Raw genomic sequence first — 20,051 nt, 5'->3', positions numbered from 1 at the left:
AATTAATGTTTGAATCCCAGCTCTGCCACTTATAAACTGGTTCCTTCTCTACCTGTAAAAATGGGGACTAGAATAGTACTACCTTCTAGGGTTGTAGCAAGGATTATATAATTTACATATAGCTCTTAGGCAAGTTATTTTATACACTGGCTCATTAAACTTTCAAAACAAACCATAAAGTAGGCATACCATCCCCAGTTATAGGTGAGAAAACATTCTGAGAAATTAAGTAAAATGCCTATTGTTGCACCGCTAGGAAGTGGCAGAGCTGGGTTCAAACACTGACCTGCCATGGCCTAGAAAGATTTCCCTGTGACTATAAGTATTTAATAGTGATTAATATAGGACTTATAAACAAGTGTAATACCACCTTCTAGGGGTGGCTCTTTTATTTAGTCACATATTAATTTACATGTTGAAATATATATACTTAATTATAAGTTATTTTCCTTCACACTAAAGGCATTATACTGTTAGGGTTTGTTTTTTTTAAGTCATTTGTATAACTTTATCAGAATGGTAACAGTGCATTCTAAAGCATTTTGTTATAAACCAGTGGTTCTCAACTGGAGGTGATTTTGCTTCCCAGAGGATATTTGACAATGTCTGGAGACATTTTTGGTTGTCACAACCAGGGGTGGGGTCGGGGGGGGGGGTGCATAGGTAAGGGTACTGGCATCTAGTGGGTAGGGGCCAAAGATGCTGCTTATTTAACATCCTACAATGTACAGGACAGTCATACACAACAAAGAATAATACAGCGCAAAATGTCAATAGTGACAAAGGTAAGAAATCTGTTATAAACTGATAGGAAGGGTTGAGAACTTCAGATACAAAGTGAAACACCAGAAGACAGGTAAAAAGTCCCTTCCAAAAGGAAACCATAAACAAAACGAAAAGACAACCTATGGAATGGGAGTAAATATTTGCAAACGATACAACTGACAAGGGCTTAGTTTCCAAAATATACAAACAACTCATACAACTCAACAACAAAAAACAAACAACCCAATCGAAAAATGGGCAAAAGAACTAAATAGTTATTTCTCCAAAGAAGACATACAGATGGCCAAAAGGCACAAGAAAAGATGCTCAACATCACTAATTATTAGAGAAACACAAATCAAACTTACAATGAGGTACCACCTCACACTGGTCAGAATAGCCATCATTAAAAAGTCCACAAATAACAAATGCTGGAGAGGGTGTGGAGAAAAGGGAACCCTCCTACTGTTGGTGGGAATGTAAGTTGGTGAGGCCACTATGGAAAACAGTATGGAGGTTCCTCAAAAAACTAAAAACATCAGGGGCTTCCCTGGTGGCGCAGTGGTTAAGAATCCGCCCACCAATGCAGGGGTCATGGGTTCAAGCCCTGGTCCAGGAAGATCCCACATGCCGTGGAGCAACTAAGCCCATGTGCCACAACTACTGAGACTGCACTCTAGAGCCCACGAGCCACAACTACCGAAGGCTGTGAGCCTAGAGCCTACGCTCCGCAACAAGCCACTGCAATGAGAAGCCCACTCACCGCCACTAAAGAAAGCCCACATGCAGCAACAAAGACCCAAAAATAAAATAGATAAATTAATTAATTAAATAAAAACAAAGCTTCCATATGATCCAGCAATCCCACTCCTGGGCATATATCCGGACAAAACTAAAATTCAAAAAAATACATACACCCCTATGTTCATAGCAGCACTTTTCACAATAGCCAAAGCATGGAAACAACCTAAATGTCCATCAACAGATGAATGGACCAAGATGTGGTACATATACAATGGAATACTACTCAGCCATTAACAAAAATAAAATAATGCTATTTGCAGCAACATGGATGCAACTATAGATTATCATGCTAAGTGAAGTTAAGTCAGAAAGAGAAAGACAAATACCATATGATATCACTTACACATGGAAACTAAAACATGACACAAATGAACTTACCTATGAAACAGAAACAGACTCACAGACAGAGAACAGACTTGTGGTTGCCAAGGGGAAGCAGGGTGGGAGATGCATGGATTGGGAGTTTGGGGTTAGCAGATGCAAACTATCATATATAGAACTGATAAACAACAAGGTCCCACTGTAGAGTACAAGGAACTATATTCAATATCCTGTGATAAACCATAATGGAGGACTTCCCTGGTGGCACAATGGTTAAGACTCTGTGCTCCCAATGCAGGGGCCCAGGTTTGATCCCTGGTCAGGGAACTAGATCCCATACGCATGCCACAACTAAGAGTTCGCATGCCACAGCTAAGGAGCCCGTGAGCCACAACTAAGGAGCCCACGTGTGGCAACTAAGGAGCTGGCGAGCCACAACTAAAGAGCCCGCCTATCACAACTAAGACCCAATGCAACCAAATAAATAAATAAATATTTTTTAAAAAACCATAATGGGAAAGAATATGAAAAAGAATATATATATATGAATCACTTTGCTGTACAGCAGAAATTGACACAACACTGTAAATCAACTATACTTCAATTAAAAAAAAAAGTCCCTTCTAATCCTAAAATTCTGTCCCCTTACCATACCTGATTAAAACAAATCCAGGGTATGTTTCAAGACAGATAACTATGCAGTAATCGACAGCAAAAGTCTTAAAATTCTGTATACTTTTCAACCAAGCAATTTCACTGCCAAAAATATATCCTAAAGAAGTAATAATGATGAGTATGCATGAAGATTTAATTGCAGGAACTCCCTGGTGGCGCTGTGGTTAAGAATCTGCCTGCCAATGCAGGGAACACAGGATTGATCCCTGGTCCAGGAAGATCCCACATGCCACAGAGCAACTAAGCCCGCATGCCACAACTACTGAGCCCACGTGCTGCAACTACTGAACCTCACACCCCCAGAGCCCATGCTCCGCAACAAGAGAAAGCACCGCAAATGAGAAACCTGTGCACCTCAGTGAAAGAGTAGCCCCTGCTCACCGCAACTAGAGAAAGCCCACGTGCAGCAACGAAGACCCAACACAGCCAAAAAAAAAAAAAAGATTTAATTGCAAGAATGTTGACTTCTTTAAAGCATCAGAATTCCAAAACGTCAAAAAAAGCAAATGTCTAACAACAGAAAAATGACCCCCCAAATTATGAGGTATCTATACAAGTTTCAAGATGAAACCTTTTCGAAAGAGACCGTAACAAATTCTATCAAATCTACAAGGAATAAATATATCCTATGCTATTTAACCTGTCTTCAGCATAATAAAAGATGGAATGTTTCCGAATTTATTTTACTAGACTAGTATAATCAAGGCACCAAAACCCAAGGTAGTACCAAAATGTAAAACTATAGGCCAATCTCAGTTATGAACGTAATTTTGCAAAAAAAAAAGTTAAAACATTAGCAAACCTAGCCTAGATACATACTAGAACAATCCATCACAAACAAGCTGAGTTTACCTCAGGTATACAAAATCTGTCCCAACATTAGGAAATCCATTAATCAATTCTGTTAGAGATCAAAAAGACCTGAAATAATCTCAATGAATTACAAAGTAAAGGAAAAAAAGTAAAGCAATGAAAAAGGAAACAGCTATGAGAAACAAAGAATGCCCAATATATGGATGATCCATGTGCCTAAAACAGAAAACCCAACAAAGAGAACTAAGAAAATACTAAAAGAAAAAAGAAAAAAAAAACACTAGAAGATTTAAAGGAATAAATACTCCCAAGAGGAAATCAGAAGTGAATCTGCAAGTAAAAAATAATAAAGATGTGAGCAAACAGGCTCACATTGGAGGAAAACAGAAAATAGAAGGAGGACTTCCCTGGTGATCCAGCAGTTAAGACTCTGTGCTCCCAATGCAGGGCGCCCAGGTTTGAGCCCTGGTCAGGGAACTAGATCCGCATGCCACAAACTAAAGATCCCGTGTGCCACAACTAAAGATCCCGCATGCTGCAACTAAGACCCAGCGCAGCCAAATAAATAAATATTTTTAAAAAAGAAAGAAAAAAAATAGAAGAAACTTGGACATCCTTGAACAACTGAACCAACCTTGGAATGCTTTACTTCTAAACTTGCTACACACAAAAAAATCCTTTACTTGTTTAAGCCACTAGGGATTGGATTTCCAATTGCTATGAGAGGTATTCCTGATACAAAATAATACATCAAAATGTATATATATCACAAGTATCAAAATTTTAATGTACATAAATCCTTATTAGTTGTTTCAAAGGTTATTAAGATAAGTATTTGCATAAATATTTAGAGATATATGTAGCAGGATGTTTACTACAGTGTTAACTGCAATGGGAAAAAAAATTTAAATATATACCAAGAGAGACCTAGTTAATCATGTTATGGAATCCATACAATGGATTACTATGCAGTCATTAACAATAACATTTATTACTTAATTTAAGTGGAAACAACACCCTATAAAAATATTAGAATTTTCATTAAACTTTTAAAAGCGTTTTTTTCATATATTTTAATATACATATAGTGACTTCCCTGGTGGCCCAGTGGTAAAGAATCCACCTTCCAATGCAGGGGACGCGGGTTCAATCCCTGGTCAGGGAGCTAGGATCCCACACACCGTGGGGCAACTAAGCTCACGCGCCACAACTACTGAGCTCACACACCTTCGCTAGAGAGCCCACGTGCCACAAACTACAGAGCCCACATGCTCTGGAGGCCACGCACAACTAGAGAAGAGAAAACCCACACACCACAACTAGAGAAGCCTGCACACTGCAACGAAAGATCCCGCATACCTCAACGAAGATCCCGCATGCTGCAGCTAAGACCCAATGCAACCCAAAAAATAAAAAATAAATATACATATAAAAACCCTGGAAAGATAACATATCAATAAGTGAATGGATATTATCTTTGAGTAATTTTTTTATGCTTTTCTGCATTTTCTAAATTGTTTACAATAGGTAGTATTAATTTTATCTAAAATTATAAAATAACTGCTTACAGAAAATTAACGACTTAATAAAAGATGTGGAAGTCCTAACCTGACAAACAGCTCATACAGAAACAACTTAAAAATTCAAATGATATTGAAAAAAAAAAAAAAGGCCAACAATTTCAGAAAAAAACAAAAAACGAAGAAAGTATAAGTGGATATCTAATTGATACTGAGATAAAGCAGGTCTTTGAAGGTATCAAAGCATTATCAAGTTTGTTCAAAAGAATTCTTAGGCTTCTCTATACCATGCATTAGCAATAAGAGAAAGAATAAACTTGGACAATATCTGTAACAAATAAAAGACAAAGGCCAATGTCCATGAAATAAAGATATTTATAAATTAATAAGAAAATGGCAAAGGACATGAAGAGGCAATGCACAAAGAAAACAAATGGTCAATACATTTTTTAAAGCCTAATCACACCCACCAAAATGGTATCTTATTGCTGTTATAGGTTGCATTTAGAAACTTAAAACAGCAATAAGATACCACTTTGCCTATGCTATTGGTAATAATTAAGTCTATACTTAATGTTAACAAGGGTGAGGTGACACTAAAAGACATCAGCACTAATGGCAGAAATGTAAACTAGAACGAGATATCTGGAAAGCAATTTAGCAATATATAAATATATCAAAACCTCATATTTTTTGACCCAGAACTCTCTGGGAAATAATCAAAGATGACATCAAAGACTAATGTCCAAAGATGTCTCCTGTAGAATTATTTACTAATAGCAAGATCTTACAAATAATCAAATAGGCAGTAATAGGAAAATAATTAAGTTATTTTTATAACTTAATGTATAACAAATATATGATAAATTAGACTTTTAAAACCAACGTTTTTTGAAAAGCTTACAACACAGAAATATTTTACATCATAATTAAAATAAAAATAGCAGAATACAAAACCACATGTGCAATATGATCAGCTGGTTAAAAATTTTATTTGTTGATATAAAACATGGCCAGAAATACACTAAAATGACAAAATATTCCGAAGGATAGAATTATAAGTCCAGTTTTCTTTATACTTTCTTTGTACTTTATGGTTTAAAAAGCACACACACACACACACAACTTGGGTTTTTGTTTTAACTTTGCCCCTTTTTTAATGATCTGAGAGTTTACTTAAATAAAACTAACCTGAGAGATAGTGGGTGGAATTTAAATAGTAAAAAAAAGTCATGGGAACCTGGATCCTGAGCAATTTACTAAACTTTCATTTCCTCATTGTGAAATACGGATAATACCAACCTTAAAGAATTCAGAGGATTAAATAATTAATGCACTTAAAGTGCTTTATGGCACTCTAAAGATGCTTGTTAAAGATACACCTTTCTATGGGCTTCCCTGGTGGCGCGGTGGTTGAGAGTCCGCCTGCCGATGCAGGGGATACGGGTTCATGCCCCGGGCCGGGAAGATCCCACATGCCGCAGAGCGGCTGGGCCCGTGAGCCATGGCTGCTGAGCCTGCGCGTCCGGAGCCTGTGCTCCGCAATGGGAGAGGCCACAACAGTGAGAGGCCCGCAAAAAAAAAAAAAAAGATACACCTTTCTCCTTAGTTTATAACTAAATCAATGAGGGTTTTTTTAAGGTCTTTTTTTGGGGGGCGGGGGGGAAGGGGGCAGTAGAGGGGAGCATGGTGGGCAGACAATGTGATCATTTCAAATTTTATCTGAATTAGTAAATACCTAAGAATAGTTCAGGAAAATTCTAGAAAATAAATAATGAAGGGTTCCTGGCTCTTTAAAATACTAAAACATTAGAAAGTAGGGAAAAAAGTCATTTTAACTATGGGTATAACACCAGAACAGATAAATCAATCAAACACAATACTATTCAGAAACGGACTCAGGTATTCCTGGATATTTAGCATATAATAAATGGTGGCATTTCAAAATCAATTGAGAAAAATGGATTAAACACTACATGGTGCAATATTATCTGGCTAGCCATTTGAAAATAAACAGGAGTAAAAGCTAGATTCCTATCTCAGCCTTTAAATCAAAATAAATTCCAAAGTGATCAAACATTTAAAAGTAAATACTAGAAGGTAACACAGACAAAGAGGTAGAAGGAAACCTAGAAGCCATTAAGGAAAAAACTGATAAAACCGATATGCCAAAACATCTCAAAATTAAAAAACAAAATGGGGGAAATTTTTGCTACATTTGCTACACACATGATAAAGAGGTCAACTTCCCCATATGCAAATAATTTCTTAAATTAAGGAGCTATAAGTTCTCTTATACCCTGATGGTGAGGCTGTAAATTGTCCAACCTTTCTGAAAAAGAATTTGACATTTGCCATTAAATTTTTAAATGTTTACTTATTTATTTTGGCTGCGCCGGGTCTTAGTTGCAGCACACGAGATCTTTAGTTATGGCATTTGGACTCTTGGTTGAGGCATGCACGCAGGATCTAGTTCCCTGAGCAGGGATCGAAGCCAGACCCCCTACATTGGGAGAGGGGAGTCTTAGCCACTGGACCACCAGAGAAGTCCTGCCATTAAATTTTTAAACGTTCATATTCTTTGACTCAGTAATTTTGGTTCAAGGAATTTATAACACAAAAACACTCACATGAGCCTGTGAAGACAGGTACAAGGATATTAGCTGAAGTTTTATAATAACGGCAGAAATATTCATTAATGGGGACTTACTTTAAAAAATTATAGTGTATCTGTATTATACAGCCACAAAAATGATCTATTTCAAAAATGATGACATTATCTATATCAAAAACAAATAAAGAAAAAGGAAGGTTGAGAAGAGCGTATATAGCAGGATTCCACTTTTAAATCATCAGAATACACATTTCTTTTTAAAAAACCAGAAAAATACCTACCAGACCCTTATCAGTGTTTATCTCTGAGGGGTGAGCTTATGAGCTTATATGGACTTTTCCCTTCATATTATACATTTATAAATTTTTAACAAACATTTGTTATTTTTGACACAAAAAAATCTTTTAATTAAGAAATTTAAAATCACATCTATGAAAGAATACACAAATATATAAATGGAACAGAATGGTGAGCCTAGGAATAGATCCACGAATATAGCAGACTGATCTGTGACAAAGAAGGACAGGCAATTCAATGGAGAAAGGACAGTCTTTTCAACAAATGATGGTGCTGGAACAACTGGATATCCACATGCAAAAATGAAAGAAAAAAATCTAGCTACAGACTTTACACCCTTTACAAAAAAAATAACTCAAAATGAGTCACAGACCTAAATGTAAAATGCAAAACTATGAAACTCCTAGAGTGAAACATAGTAGAAAATCTAGATGACCTTGGGTTATGGCAATGACTTTTTAGATACTGCACCAAAGGCATGATCTATGAAAGAAATAATTATAAGTTGGATTTCATTAAATTTAAAACTTCTGTTTGTGAAAAACACTGTCAAGGGCAAAGACAAGCCACAGATTTGGAGAAAATACTTGCAAAAGACATATCTGATAAAGTCCAGTTATCCAAAATACACAATGCACTCTTAAAACTAAACAATAAGAAAATTAACAACCTCATTAAAAGTTAAGCAAAAATTCTGAACAGACACCTCACAAAAGATATACAGATAATGAATAACCTCAACATCATCTGTCTTTAGGGAACTGCAAATTAAAACAATGAGATACCACTACACATCTACTAGAATGGCTAAAATCCAAAACACAGACACTTGCCAAATGCTGGAAAAAGTGGAACAACAGGAATGCTCATTTGTGGCTGGTGGGAATGCAAAATGGTACAGCCACTTCAACATACTCTTACCATATAATTCAGCAATCACACTCCTTAATATTTAGCCAAATGAGTGGAAAACTTAGATCCACACAGAAATCTGCATTATAGTAATTTATTCATAACGGCTAAAACTTGGAAGCAATCATGAAGTCCTTCAATAACTGAATAACTGGTACATCTAGACAATGAAATATTAATCAGTGCTAAAAAAAGAATTGGGCTACCAAGCCACAAAAAGACATGAAGAAACCTTAAATGTATATTACTAAGTGAAAGAAGCCAATATGAAAAAGGCTACATAACTGTAAGATTCCAACTATATAACATTCTGTAAAAGGGAGAAACCATGGAGACAGTAAAAAGATCAGTGTTTACCAAGCATTCAGGGGAAAAGAGGGATGAGGAGGTAGAACACGGCATTTCTAAGGCAGTGAAACTGTTCTATATATTACAACGGTCAATGGATAGATGCATTGCATGTTTGTCCAAACCCACAGAATGTACAACACCAAGAGTGAACACTAATGTAAGTGATGGACTTTGGATGATAATGATGTGCAGGTTCGATTGTTTAAAAATGTACCACACTGGTGTGGAATGTTGATGGTCAGGGAGTCTGACAGGGAGGGGGTATAAGAAAACTCTCTGTACTTTCTGTTCAATTTTGCTATGAAAATAAAACTACTCTAATTTTAAAAAAAACACAACACAGTGCAAGGCACAGAACACCTCAATAAATCACAGCTTCCATTTTATTATGAACTCATATGATACAGAGAAATCAAACAAATTTGAGGGAACGTTAGCATACATCAAAAAGAGTTGAGAGTTTTGATCAAAAAATCTTTGCTGTTTGTTGCACGAGTCACATAGATTCCATGTCTGGAATATTCCACTAATATTAGGGACACCATTTTAGGAAGAGCACTAGCAAACTACATGGTATTAGGACATCTGGCTAGCCAAGCAAAAGAAGCTGCAAAGAATGGAGAGGGTACAGAATCCTCACATGAGGAACTGCCAAGATGGAAGCAAGCTCTTTAAGTATCTGAAGACCCTTTGTGTGGAAGAGAAAATAGAGACTAATTTTGACTCATTCACGAGGCCAGAACCATGGTGTAGAAGTTGTAGGGAAGTGATTTCAGCCCAACAAAGTTAAGAATTTACTAATACAGTTACCACAAAAAGTGGCCATGTTCTAGGAAGACTGGATTTCATCTGTCAGGAGTAAATGCAGAACAAATTTTTGCAATAGAGATGGATCTAACCTGTTAATGGCCCTTCTGTAACTGTCTACTGAGGCTTACTAGGTTCACAATAAAATGAAAGACAGAAGTAGTGTCAGGCAGACTCTATTCCATAGTAGCTAAGAAAGCTGAGAATATAATATCTAGATGGGGGAGGGGGGGAGGCCAGGTGGGCAGCAGCAGTTTATTTATAAATAATAAATATAGCAGGAGCTTAGAGAAAGCAATCAAGTAGACATCAATTTGGGACTAAATGGTAACTATCAAGTTTGTATTGATTTTTCATACACTTAACCAATGGAATAGTAACCCACATCATGGTTCCCCCACCCCCACCCCATTGGACTTCCCACAATAAGGACCCAATCATACCCTGTACTTATTATTCTAACAGCCTTTCTCAACCCAGGTTCCATGACAGAGTTAAATCCTAATGCCCAAGGTATTCAATGTACATAATGAATTCACTTCTCTCCTGTGCATCTAAAATGGTACTGGTTATATCACCTTTAGGATAACTGGGAACATAGCCAAATTATTTTCTGTGTTCTGTGCTTAAGATGAGGAACCCAGCCAAGTATAAACAATCTCATCTGTAATAAAGTTTGCAAAACAACAACTTCCATGAGGACAGGCACCTTGTCTACCCTGTTCGTAGTTCATACTCAAATCATATATGTTGAATAAATGAATGGAGACTACACTTATATTTAGTCAGTTTCTCTTCTACCTCAAGAGTTTTCTCTACCTTTCTTTCTCACACATCCTTTCCTTTTTCCCTTCTGTTTTGGAGGATGAGATCCCTGTCTCTCCTCCTGACACTCAAGCTCTTGATGCATCTTATCTGCTCTTAATTCCTCAGAGATCTAGTCCATATTTATTTTCTCCTTGATAACTTCAGGTTCTCCCTTCTCAGGGGCAGTTCCTCCAGCATCTACAATTATTGAAAAATAAATAATTATCAAGGAAGTCTCAGGACTTCCCTGGTGGTCCAGTGGTTAAGACTCCAGGCTCCCAATGCAGGGGGCCCGGGTTCGATCACTGGTCATGGAATTGGATCCCACATGCCGCAACTAAGAGCCCACATGCCACAACTAAAAAATCCCGCATGCGGCAACCAAGATCCCACGTGCCACAACGAACACCCAGCGCAGCCAAATAAGTAAATAAATATTAAAAAAAAAAGAAAAAGTCTCATGCGTTCTGACTGTAATCAAGTTACATCCATTCTATGATTCCTTTTTAGCAATGTCATAATGATGCAGCTAGAGAAAGTTCATTCTACATAAACAGAAGCAGTAACCAGAAGACAGGTGACAACCCCACTCTACTACTAAATTCTACTGTTGGCTCTGCTACAATGCACGTCACTTCTGCTTCTTTAGTCCTTAACTTCCTGATCTCTAAAATGAGGGAAGATAGTCTTTAAGATTCTTTTCAGGGATATGTCTCTATATCTACTACTCTCTATAGGTTAAATACATCTGCAGTGAGTAAAAGTAATGGTGAGGCAAATTTCCATTTAATTAAAGGATAACCAAAACATTAGAACTAGTCAAAACTAGGATGTCGTGAGTTCCTTCTCTCTCCAGAGGCATTCAAACAGAAATTAGTCTACCACTTGGAAGAGATTCAAGTATCTAATGAGAAAACTGAACAAAGGCACCTTCCTTCATAGCTCTCCCTGTTCTACTTGTAGTAAGTTTCCCCTGTGATCCAACAGAGAACTATCTACTGTCACTAGGCGCCTCTTCATTTCACATTAGTGTGCCTAAAGCCCATTCCCTCCACTAGATCATAAAATTCCTGAAATCAGAACTATATCTCGTTCATTTCCACAGCCCTTCCGCATTACCTGGCACAGCTGTCCTACACAAAAATAAACAGAATTGTTTACTAAATATTCCTATGAAGACTAAACTCAATGTAATGACTGATTATACAAAAAGAGCACATGAAATTTCACTGAATAAAAACCTAGTATATGATGTACTCAAGATATTTTAGAAATCAGAGCCCTTAAGAGTCAAAGGCAGTTCCATCCACAGGTAGTCAGGTAAGACATACAAATTAAAGGATTATTACACAATCCCAGGCTACTGTGTGCTGGGGCAGACTGTGTCAGTCTGTGTTAGTGAGACTGTGTTAGTCAGACTGTGGGGTAAGCTCAGGGCTTTTGTGTTTCTGATCAAGTTTAGTAGTTGGGAGATTTATCAAGTAATAATAAACAAACCAAATATATGGATTATTGAATAAATGGTATTAAAACAATTGGCTTGGGCTTCCCTGGTGGCACAGTGTCTAAGAATCCACCTGCCAATGCAGGGGACACGGGTTCGAGCTCTGATCCGGGAAGATCCCACATGCCGCGAAGCAACTACGCCCGTGCAGCACAACTACTGAGCCTGCGCTCTAGAGCCCGCGAGCCACAACTACTGAAGCCGGAGTGCCTAGAGCCCGTTTTCCACAACGAGAAGCCACCGCAATGAGGAGCCCGCGCACCGCAACGAAGAGTAGCCCCCACTCGCCTCAACTAGAGAAAGCCCGTGCACAGCAACCAAGACCCAACACGGCCAAAAATAAATAAATAAAATAAATATTTTTTTAAAAAAAATTGGCTTTATCCACTTGGAAGAAAAATAAAGTTAGAACACTATATCACATCAAAAATAAATTCCAGATGCAGGCAGCTTCCCCCAGCAAGCCAGAAAGCAGCTTTCCAGGAAGTTCTACAGACGTGGTCCCTCAATGATCACTGCCCTTCAGAGGGCCACAGCTGTACCCTCTCCAACAAAGTCTGGATTTCAGTTCTGGGAGCAGCCTCTTGAAGATTTGTTCCTTCCCTAGGTGCTCTGCCTTAGCCTTGAGGCAGTAGCTGCTCCCTGTATCTACTATTCCTGTATTCTTTAGGGTTTTTTTTTTTCTCTTAGGTAATCTCCTGTTTAGTTAATAATTCTTTATATTAAACTTTACCTGTTAAATTTAAAAATAAATTCCAGATGGTCTAAAGTACTAAATATAAGAGATGAAGCTATGAAAGTGGTGAAAATGAGATGTTTTCGTTGTTGTTGGGGTTTTTTTGGTTGTTTTTTGTTTTTTTAATAAAAAGAGGTCTTCCTAAGAAACCCAGAAACCATTAATTTTTTAAAATGGTCAAAGGACTTCCCTGGTGGCGCACTGGTTAAGACTCCATGCTCCCAATGCAGGGGGCCCGGGTTCAATCCCTGGCTGAGGAACTAGATCCCACATGCATGCCGCAACTAAGGAGCCCACGAGCTGCAACTAAGGAGCCCACATGCAACAACTAAGACCTGGAACAACCAAATAAAAATAAATTTTTTTTAAAAAGTGATCAGGTCTACATAAAAATTAAAGCTTTCTGCACAACAAAAGAAAAAATAAATATATATAATTACTATCAGGAAAGTACACATTAAAAAGCCATCATTTTACCTACTTAAAACCGTTCAGTGGCTTCCCTTAGAGCTCCAACAGTAAAGCCCACTCAGGCCAGCCTATACCTATTTGACCCTCTCATCATCTCTACCCAGGCACACTGACCTTTCTTCAGTCATCTTACTCATCCTGCTTCTTCCAAAAAGGGACTCCTGCTCATCCACTGGATCTCAGCTCTAGGACCACTTCCTCAGAAACCTTTCCTGGACTAACTAAATGGGTCAAATTCCTCAATTACAGCATTGTGTACCTCTCACAGCTGCTCAGCCCAAAAACCTCCTAATGATCCTCGACTACCTCTCTCTTTTGCATCCCATATCTAATCTAAATACTGTTGGCCATGCCTTCGAAATATAACCTCCACCAATGCACCCTGGTCTCAGCCTCATCATCTTTTTCCTGGATTAATGCCTCCCTTGCCTTCCTTTACTCTACTGCCAATCTACCAACCAGAGTGGTTTTTTTTTTTTTTTAAATGTTATGTCAGATCACATCACTCCTCTGCTCAAAACATTTTTAATGATTCCCCATAGTGAAAGCCAATCTTTGCAATGCTTCTAGAGCCCAGAAGACCTGCCACCACCCCATTACCTTTCACCTCATATTCTACTACTCTCTTCTCCCTTCCTCTCCCACCTCCTTCCACCCACTGCCCCAATAATTTCATTCTAGCCACACTGACCTCCATGCCATCCCTCAAACATGCCACACACATTCCTTCCCTAAGGCATTCGCAAGAATTGATCCCTATGTCTGGAACACTCTTCCTCCAGATATCCTCATATTACCTCTTCTATCACCTTCAAGTCTCTGGTCAAATGTCATCTATGCAATAAGGCTACTCTGACCACCCTATTTAAAACCAGCCTATCCCCATTCCTTTTACCCTGCTCTATTTTTTCTTTTTTCCATAGCACTTATCACCTAACAATCCATATGTTTTGCTTATGTTTGTTGTTTAATATCTGTTTCTCCCACACTAGGGCAGGGTTATTTATTATCTGTGTTGCCCAGTGATGTATTTCAAATATCTAGAATTGTGCCTGGCCAGTAGTACACGCTCATATTTGTTGAGCAGTTTTGTACTTGTCTGTGGGATTATCTAATTAACGGCCTTCTGATTCACCACCTAGGAACAGGGACTGGGTTTGGGTTTCTTCGTCATTTTATTTCCTAGGGCCTAGCATAAGGCTTGGTCTAGACTGGGCACACAAACATTTGTTAACTGAAGAATACCTTTTTTTTTTTTTTGTCTATCACAAGATACAAACTTAAAACAACTGACATTATCCAGGGTTTGTAAAAGTGTAGAGGAAATCCACCCTCTCATATACTATTGGCAGGTATGTAAATTGATACTTTTTGAGAGTAAGCTAGCAATGGTTATTAAAATTTAATTCACTCAGAGCTCATGCCCTTTAATTCACAGTCTTACAGAAGTAAAAGCAAAAGTACCTGAAAAATATGTACAAGAATATTTATTACAGAACTGCTTATAATGAAAAAATTAAAACATCAATAAAGATATAGGCAAATAAATCATGTGTGGTACATGCGTATGACAGAACATTCTTTAACAAGAATGAGATAGATCTATAACATTGAACTGGAAAGTAGTCCACGATCTAGTAAACAGATCGAGGGCTCTGGCATCAGGTGACCTGGATTTGAATCCTGGCTCCCCTCACTTCTAGCTATGTAACTCTAGGCACTTTCAACTTCTCTGTGCTTCAGTTTCCTCATCAATAAAACAAGAACAATATTATAATAGTACCCACCTCACTGATAAGAAGATTTCCTGAAATAATGCATGCAGTGTCTATAGCACATTATATGGCCACATAACCATTTACAAGTATATGATAATTATAGCTAACACTTATAAGCAAAATAGACAAGTTGCAGACCTATGTATGTAAAGCATGTCCATTTCAGGGGAAAAAGGTAGCATGTCTGTGTTAACTATAGAAAAAAGTCAAGAAGGATAGAAAACTTAATACTGGTTTCCTTTGGGAGATGGGAGGAGACACACTTCTTAATAGCCATACTTTTTTAATGGAAGGATTTTAGAATACAGTGTTTTTAAATAAAAAAGAAATGAAGTAAAATCAGAGCAAATGCTTCTAAGATAGAGTTTAACTTAGATTTAAAAATATTAAAATTTTAAAAATTTTACATTCTATATAGTCTTTGAATTATCAAGGTAAAATGAAATAATAAGCTGAAATTTTTTTGACTATTAAAGTTACCTTTGTTCTGAACGAGTAAACTAAGATGCATGATCAAAAAAATAGTTTTCGAAAAACTTACAAAAGAAAAAATTAAAGAGAATTAAAAGAAAATTATTACGTTTTACCCTGTCGATTTACACACAAATGAATTCTTTTCTTAATCTACGATATCTCCATGAAAAATAAACCTATGTCAAAGAAGGAAAAGAAAACAATGTCAACGTAAAATAAAACTGCCTCTAAAATGGGATACCTGGGAATTCCCTGGAGGTCCAGTGGTTAGGACTCTGCGCTCTAACTGCCGAGGGCCTGGGTTCAATCCCTGGTCAGGGAACTAAGAGCACACAAGCCACGCAGTGCAGCCAAATAAATAAATAAAATGGGATAAAAGCTAGATTAAAGTCAAAAAGTAAAGTTATCTTTTACTGCCAGTTTAACTCAAAAGAATTCTGCAACTGTTTGGTTTTTTTGTTTTTGTTTTTTTTTGATATCAGCAGGGCTAGGAAATTCAAGCATGCTTAAAGCTAAAGTGTTAAGAAGTGATCTATGTTAAGTTCAGCCAAAGAGAAAAATTAAATCCCCAAGATGAACTTCTAAGACACTGATACAAAGCGTTCAAATACACCGAATTCTCTCTCCTTCTGTAAACAGTAGCTGTGGCTGCTCATTTACTACATTAACTGAAAATAAATACTGCAATCTATGCAAACTAAATCTCATCCCACGGTCACAGGATTTGAAAAACAGGGAATAAACCTGTACTAAGAATACAAGATTTCCTAAAGCTAATTTTTCCTAGCCTCTTTCAAGTGCTTAGTCACTTCTGCCTATTTACAAGGAAGACCATTTCACATCTAGAAAGAGGCAGGGAATTTTGATTCCAGACTGTCATGTCACCTGAGCCGTCCTAGACGTTTGTTTCCATGCAACTCAAGAGAAGGCAGCTGCCCGCTAAGCATACCTACCCCTCCAGATCAGAACCAGAAGCCACTGGGGCTCTCTCTATTCTGCCTCTGTCTGCAAAAACAAAGAGGTGTTTGTGGAAACGGGAAGTTTTCTTCCCTGACACCAAATGCAAAAGGTGAGGATTAAAATGTAGCCTGAAAACATCCCTGTTTCCTCTAACAGTCCACCAGAAATGCCTCCCTTCTGTTCTACTGAAACAGAAACAGCAACCAGATTCTTACACAACTCCAGATGTGGGTACCAGACATGTCTCCTTAGGCAACTAACAAAACCTAAAACTAGAGGCAAAAAGGCTTTGGAACACACTTCCAAGAAAGCAGCTAGCATTAAAATCTGATAACATTGTTTCAGGTTCCTCAAAGGCAACAAAAGAGAGTAAGGTCTTCATGAAAGATTATTTTAAGAGACAATCCTAGGCAAAGGCAGGTTTTTAAGGACCTACCATGGGCCCAGCACCAAATCCCGACATTCCACTCACACAAGATTCTAAGCACACACGCTGATTACAGAAATACACCTGAAAGAACTCTCTCGCCCAGATACAGCAGTACCTTGCCAAGGACCAGGCACAGTCTTTCCAAACACAACTCCAGGTAGTAAAACCTGGAACCACGTGGTCAATCTCCGAAGCAGAGCTTAAGCCAATTTCCCAGAAGGTCATGAAGGACTGACAACCACCTGGGACTAATTAGGATGGGGCTCTTTTTCCTTCCTTGGATATAAGTGCTATAAAAGACACGCTTCCTCGACTTCACCATTCTCCTCATTATTTCCAAAAAACGCCTTAATAATACTAACCGGTTTACATAATACATGTTGCCTCCTTTCTAAGTAAAATATAAAGGCTCGAATTAACCTCTTTTCATGAGAATACTCAAGTTCAAAAAGGCTAAGAAACCTGCATAGTGCTTGTTAGTGAAGGCTCCAGGTCCTGCAGACGCCCAGGCCCCAGCACTTACCATTAAGCCACAATGCCTCTCAAGGAACGCTACTAAATCCAGCTACTGATCCCAACCAGTTTCACGCCACAAAACTGAGCTCAAAGCGCTCAGTGGCATGGATGGGGGGCGGGGCGTGGGGAGGGCACATCACCACTACCTAAGCAATTTTTTTTTTCTTTAACGAATATAGCACATGTTCCTGATTTCCATCCTCCCCACGGGCAGAACCCACGTGCCGGCCCCACCGCTACCCACAGCAGCTCCCTCTCCACGCTCCCCAGCTTCTGCCTGGTCCCCAGCAGCCCCCTCACGCCCCTCCCTCCACCCCCACCCCAGCCAGGGCTAAAGCCGGCACCTCCCGCCCCCTCCCCAGCGACGGCCGCCCAGGCCCCCGCACCGCCCTCGCGCGCAGCCGGCGCCGGAACCCGCGCGCTCCCGCCTCCGCCCGGCAGGGTCACCCCCGGGGCCTGCGCGCGCCCTTCCCGCCGCCCGGAGGTCTCCCCGCGACGCCGGCGCCGGGAAGGCCGCGCCCGCCGCGCCTGCCATGGTGGGCGACTCACCGTCAGGCTGAGGAGCCGGGCCCGGCTGCGCCATGGCCGGGCGGCCGGCCTCGGGGAGCGGGGATGGGCGGGGAAGCGGCGTCCCGGGCTCCCACAGGCTCAGCTGGCGGAGGAGGCGTCGACCGAGCCGCCGCCGCCGCCGCCCAGGGAGAAACCGCTAAGGCTGGAGCCGCCGGCGCCGCCACAGCCGCGGGCAGAGACGGACCCGAGCGCCGACCTCCGCCTCCTCATCCTGACAGCGGGAAATAAGCAGCGCGCAGGCGCGGGGGGATGGGGCGGCACGTGACGTCCCCCTGAGGGAAGGGGCGGGGCTTCGCGAGGGGTTGGGGAGCGCGGCGCGAGGGGGAGGCTGAAGGAGGAGCGGAGCGGGCTGTGGGAGCGCGGCGGGTAGGGGGGGTGGGGGAGGGGGAGGCTGAATAGGGAAGGAGGGGGAGAGGGAAGAGAAGGAGAGTGGCGGCGGGGAAGGCCCGGCCTTGTGCAGGGGCCGCTCCGGGCCCTCCGCCCCAGCACAGAGGCAAAGAAAGAATACTAATGAAAAGAAGGGCGAGAGAGTAGGCTAGTAGTGGCTGGCAAATCCAGCCACTGTCTGTTGTAGCTGTGTGACCTTGGGCGAGTCATTTAACCTCTTTGAACCTCACAGCCTTCGTCTGCAATAATGGCTATTAAAAGTTTAAATGAAGTGAAGTGTGCGGAACTGTGTCTGACGTCCTTTCCATTAAGCACCTATATAGGATGTGACTTTTAAGATCCAGGTACCGTGATAGGTGCTGGGGATACTGCCAGACACAGTTCCTGCACCCGTGAGGGGAGAGGGGAGATAGGCAGACAATACCGCCCTTACACCTGTGCATAGGCACCATACATTAGAGGCGCACCTCTACCCCAGCTCTGTCCACATTCCTTCCACAGGTTCTAGGGGACATGCCCACATGGTGTCTGTGTCTCTCCTTCAGGACCAAGTTCTGGGAACTTGTGACCCCAGAATTCCCTCCCCAAATGGCTGGGCTCTTCCCAGGTCCATCTTCTCTAAGGCAGAGTCTGTGGATCCCTAGAAGTGGCTAAGGGGCAGCTGTGTTTGGGGCAGGGGGCACATCACTTGGACATTTGAGCTTCTGTGTACACAGATCCCTAGTGCAGGAGAGAGAGATGGAAAAAGATGGCAGGTGGCCCAGGGCCAGGGCTCCCACCAGCACCTCATTCAAATGCATAAGCCTGAGGAGTCCAGGAATTCTAAATTTGAACCTGGTCTTCCATGTCATTAAAGATGCATATTTGTCAAGATAGAATAGAATATATTAAGATTAACAGTTGGAGTGATTTATAATTTTAAATAATTTAGGTAGACGTGTTACATCTGTTTGTACTTTTGCCCCAAACCCTGCTAACATTAGGGAAGGACCTATATATAGACTTGAGTTTTTTAAGCAGTTAATATATTCGAATGGCTGGTATGCCTTTTATAGAGCAAGCAGGGTGGCTTCCCCAATCCCCCATTAAATGACTTTCCTGGATAAGCAGATCCATGCTGAACATGGAGACCTTTGTCCAGGATAGGACAGCCCAGTGCACCCTCTCTCTGGTGATGACCAACACAAGGCAGGAACCATAAAGATAGCAGATGCTGATGCCCTCCACAAAAGGGGCTCCTCCTAGTGAGCAAGAGGCATGTTTATTGCCATTGATAATCTGGGACTTGAAGCCATGCCCTCAAGATCAAGGTCACTCAGAAAGGCTCAGGTTGCTGATCTAAACACGTAGATCTAAACACGTAGAGCTCCCCATGCAAAGGAGGTGGTTGAAAAAGCAATTTGGAAATCACATAGGAGCACGCAGGAGTTATGTACATTTTCATATTTTTAGGTAAACTCTAAGACCCAGGAATTCCACCCCCTAGGCATATGTTTTAAAGAAAATTAGTGTGTGCTCAAAGCCTTTATTAAGTGTAAA

General features: G+C 40.2%; 1 protein-coding gene across 2 annotated transcripts in view; it reads right to left on the bottom strand.

Moving 5' to 3' along the window:
* Window positions 1-18,333, bottom strand: part of RABEP1 (rabaptin, RAB GTPase binding effector protein 1) — a 104,028-nt gene extending 85,695 nt beyond the window's left edge. For both annotated transcript variants that reach the window (XR_014298392.1, XM_082680155.1), the window contains exon 1: window positions 18,105-18,333. Coding sequence is in view for 1 of the 2 variants with exons in the window: in XM_082680155.1 (XP_082536281.1) it covers window positions 18,105-18,138 (34 nt within the window). In the remaining variant the exon portion in view is untranslated. The remainder of the gene's footprint in view (window positions 1-18,104) is intronic.
* Window positions 18,334-20,051: the final 1,718 nt, after the last annotated feature.

This window comes from Grampus griseus (genome assembly GCF_964374135.1).
Source record: "Grampus griseus genome assembly, chromosome: 20".
In the NCBI taxonomy this organism is placed as follows: Eukaryota; Metazoa; Chordata; class Mammalia; order Artiodactyla; family Delphinidae; genus Grampus; species Grampus griseus.
This window is presented reverse-complemented; position numbering and strand designations above follow the sequence as displayed.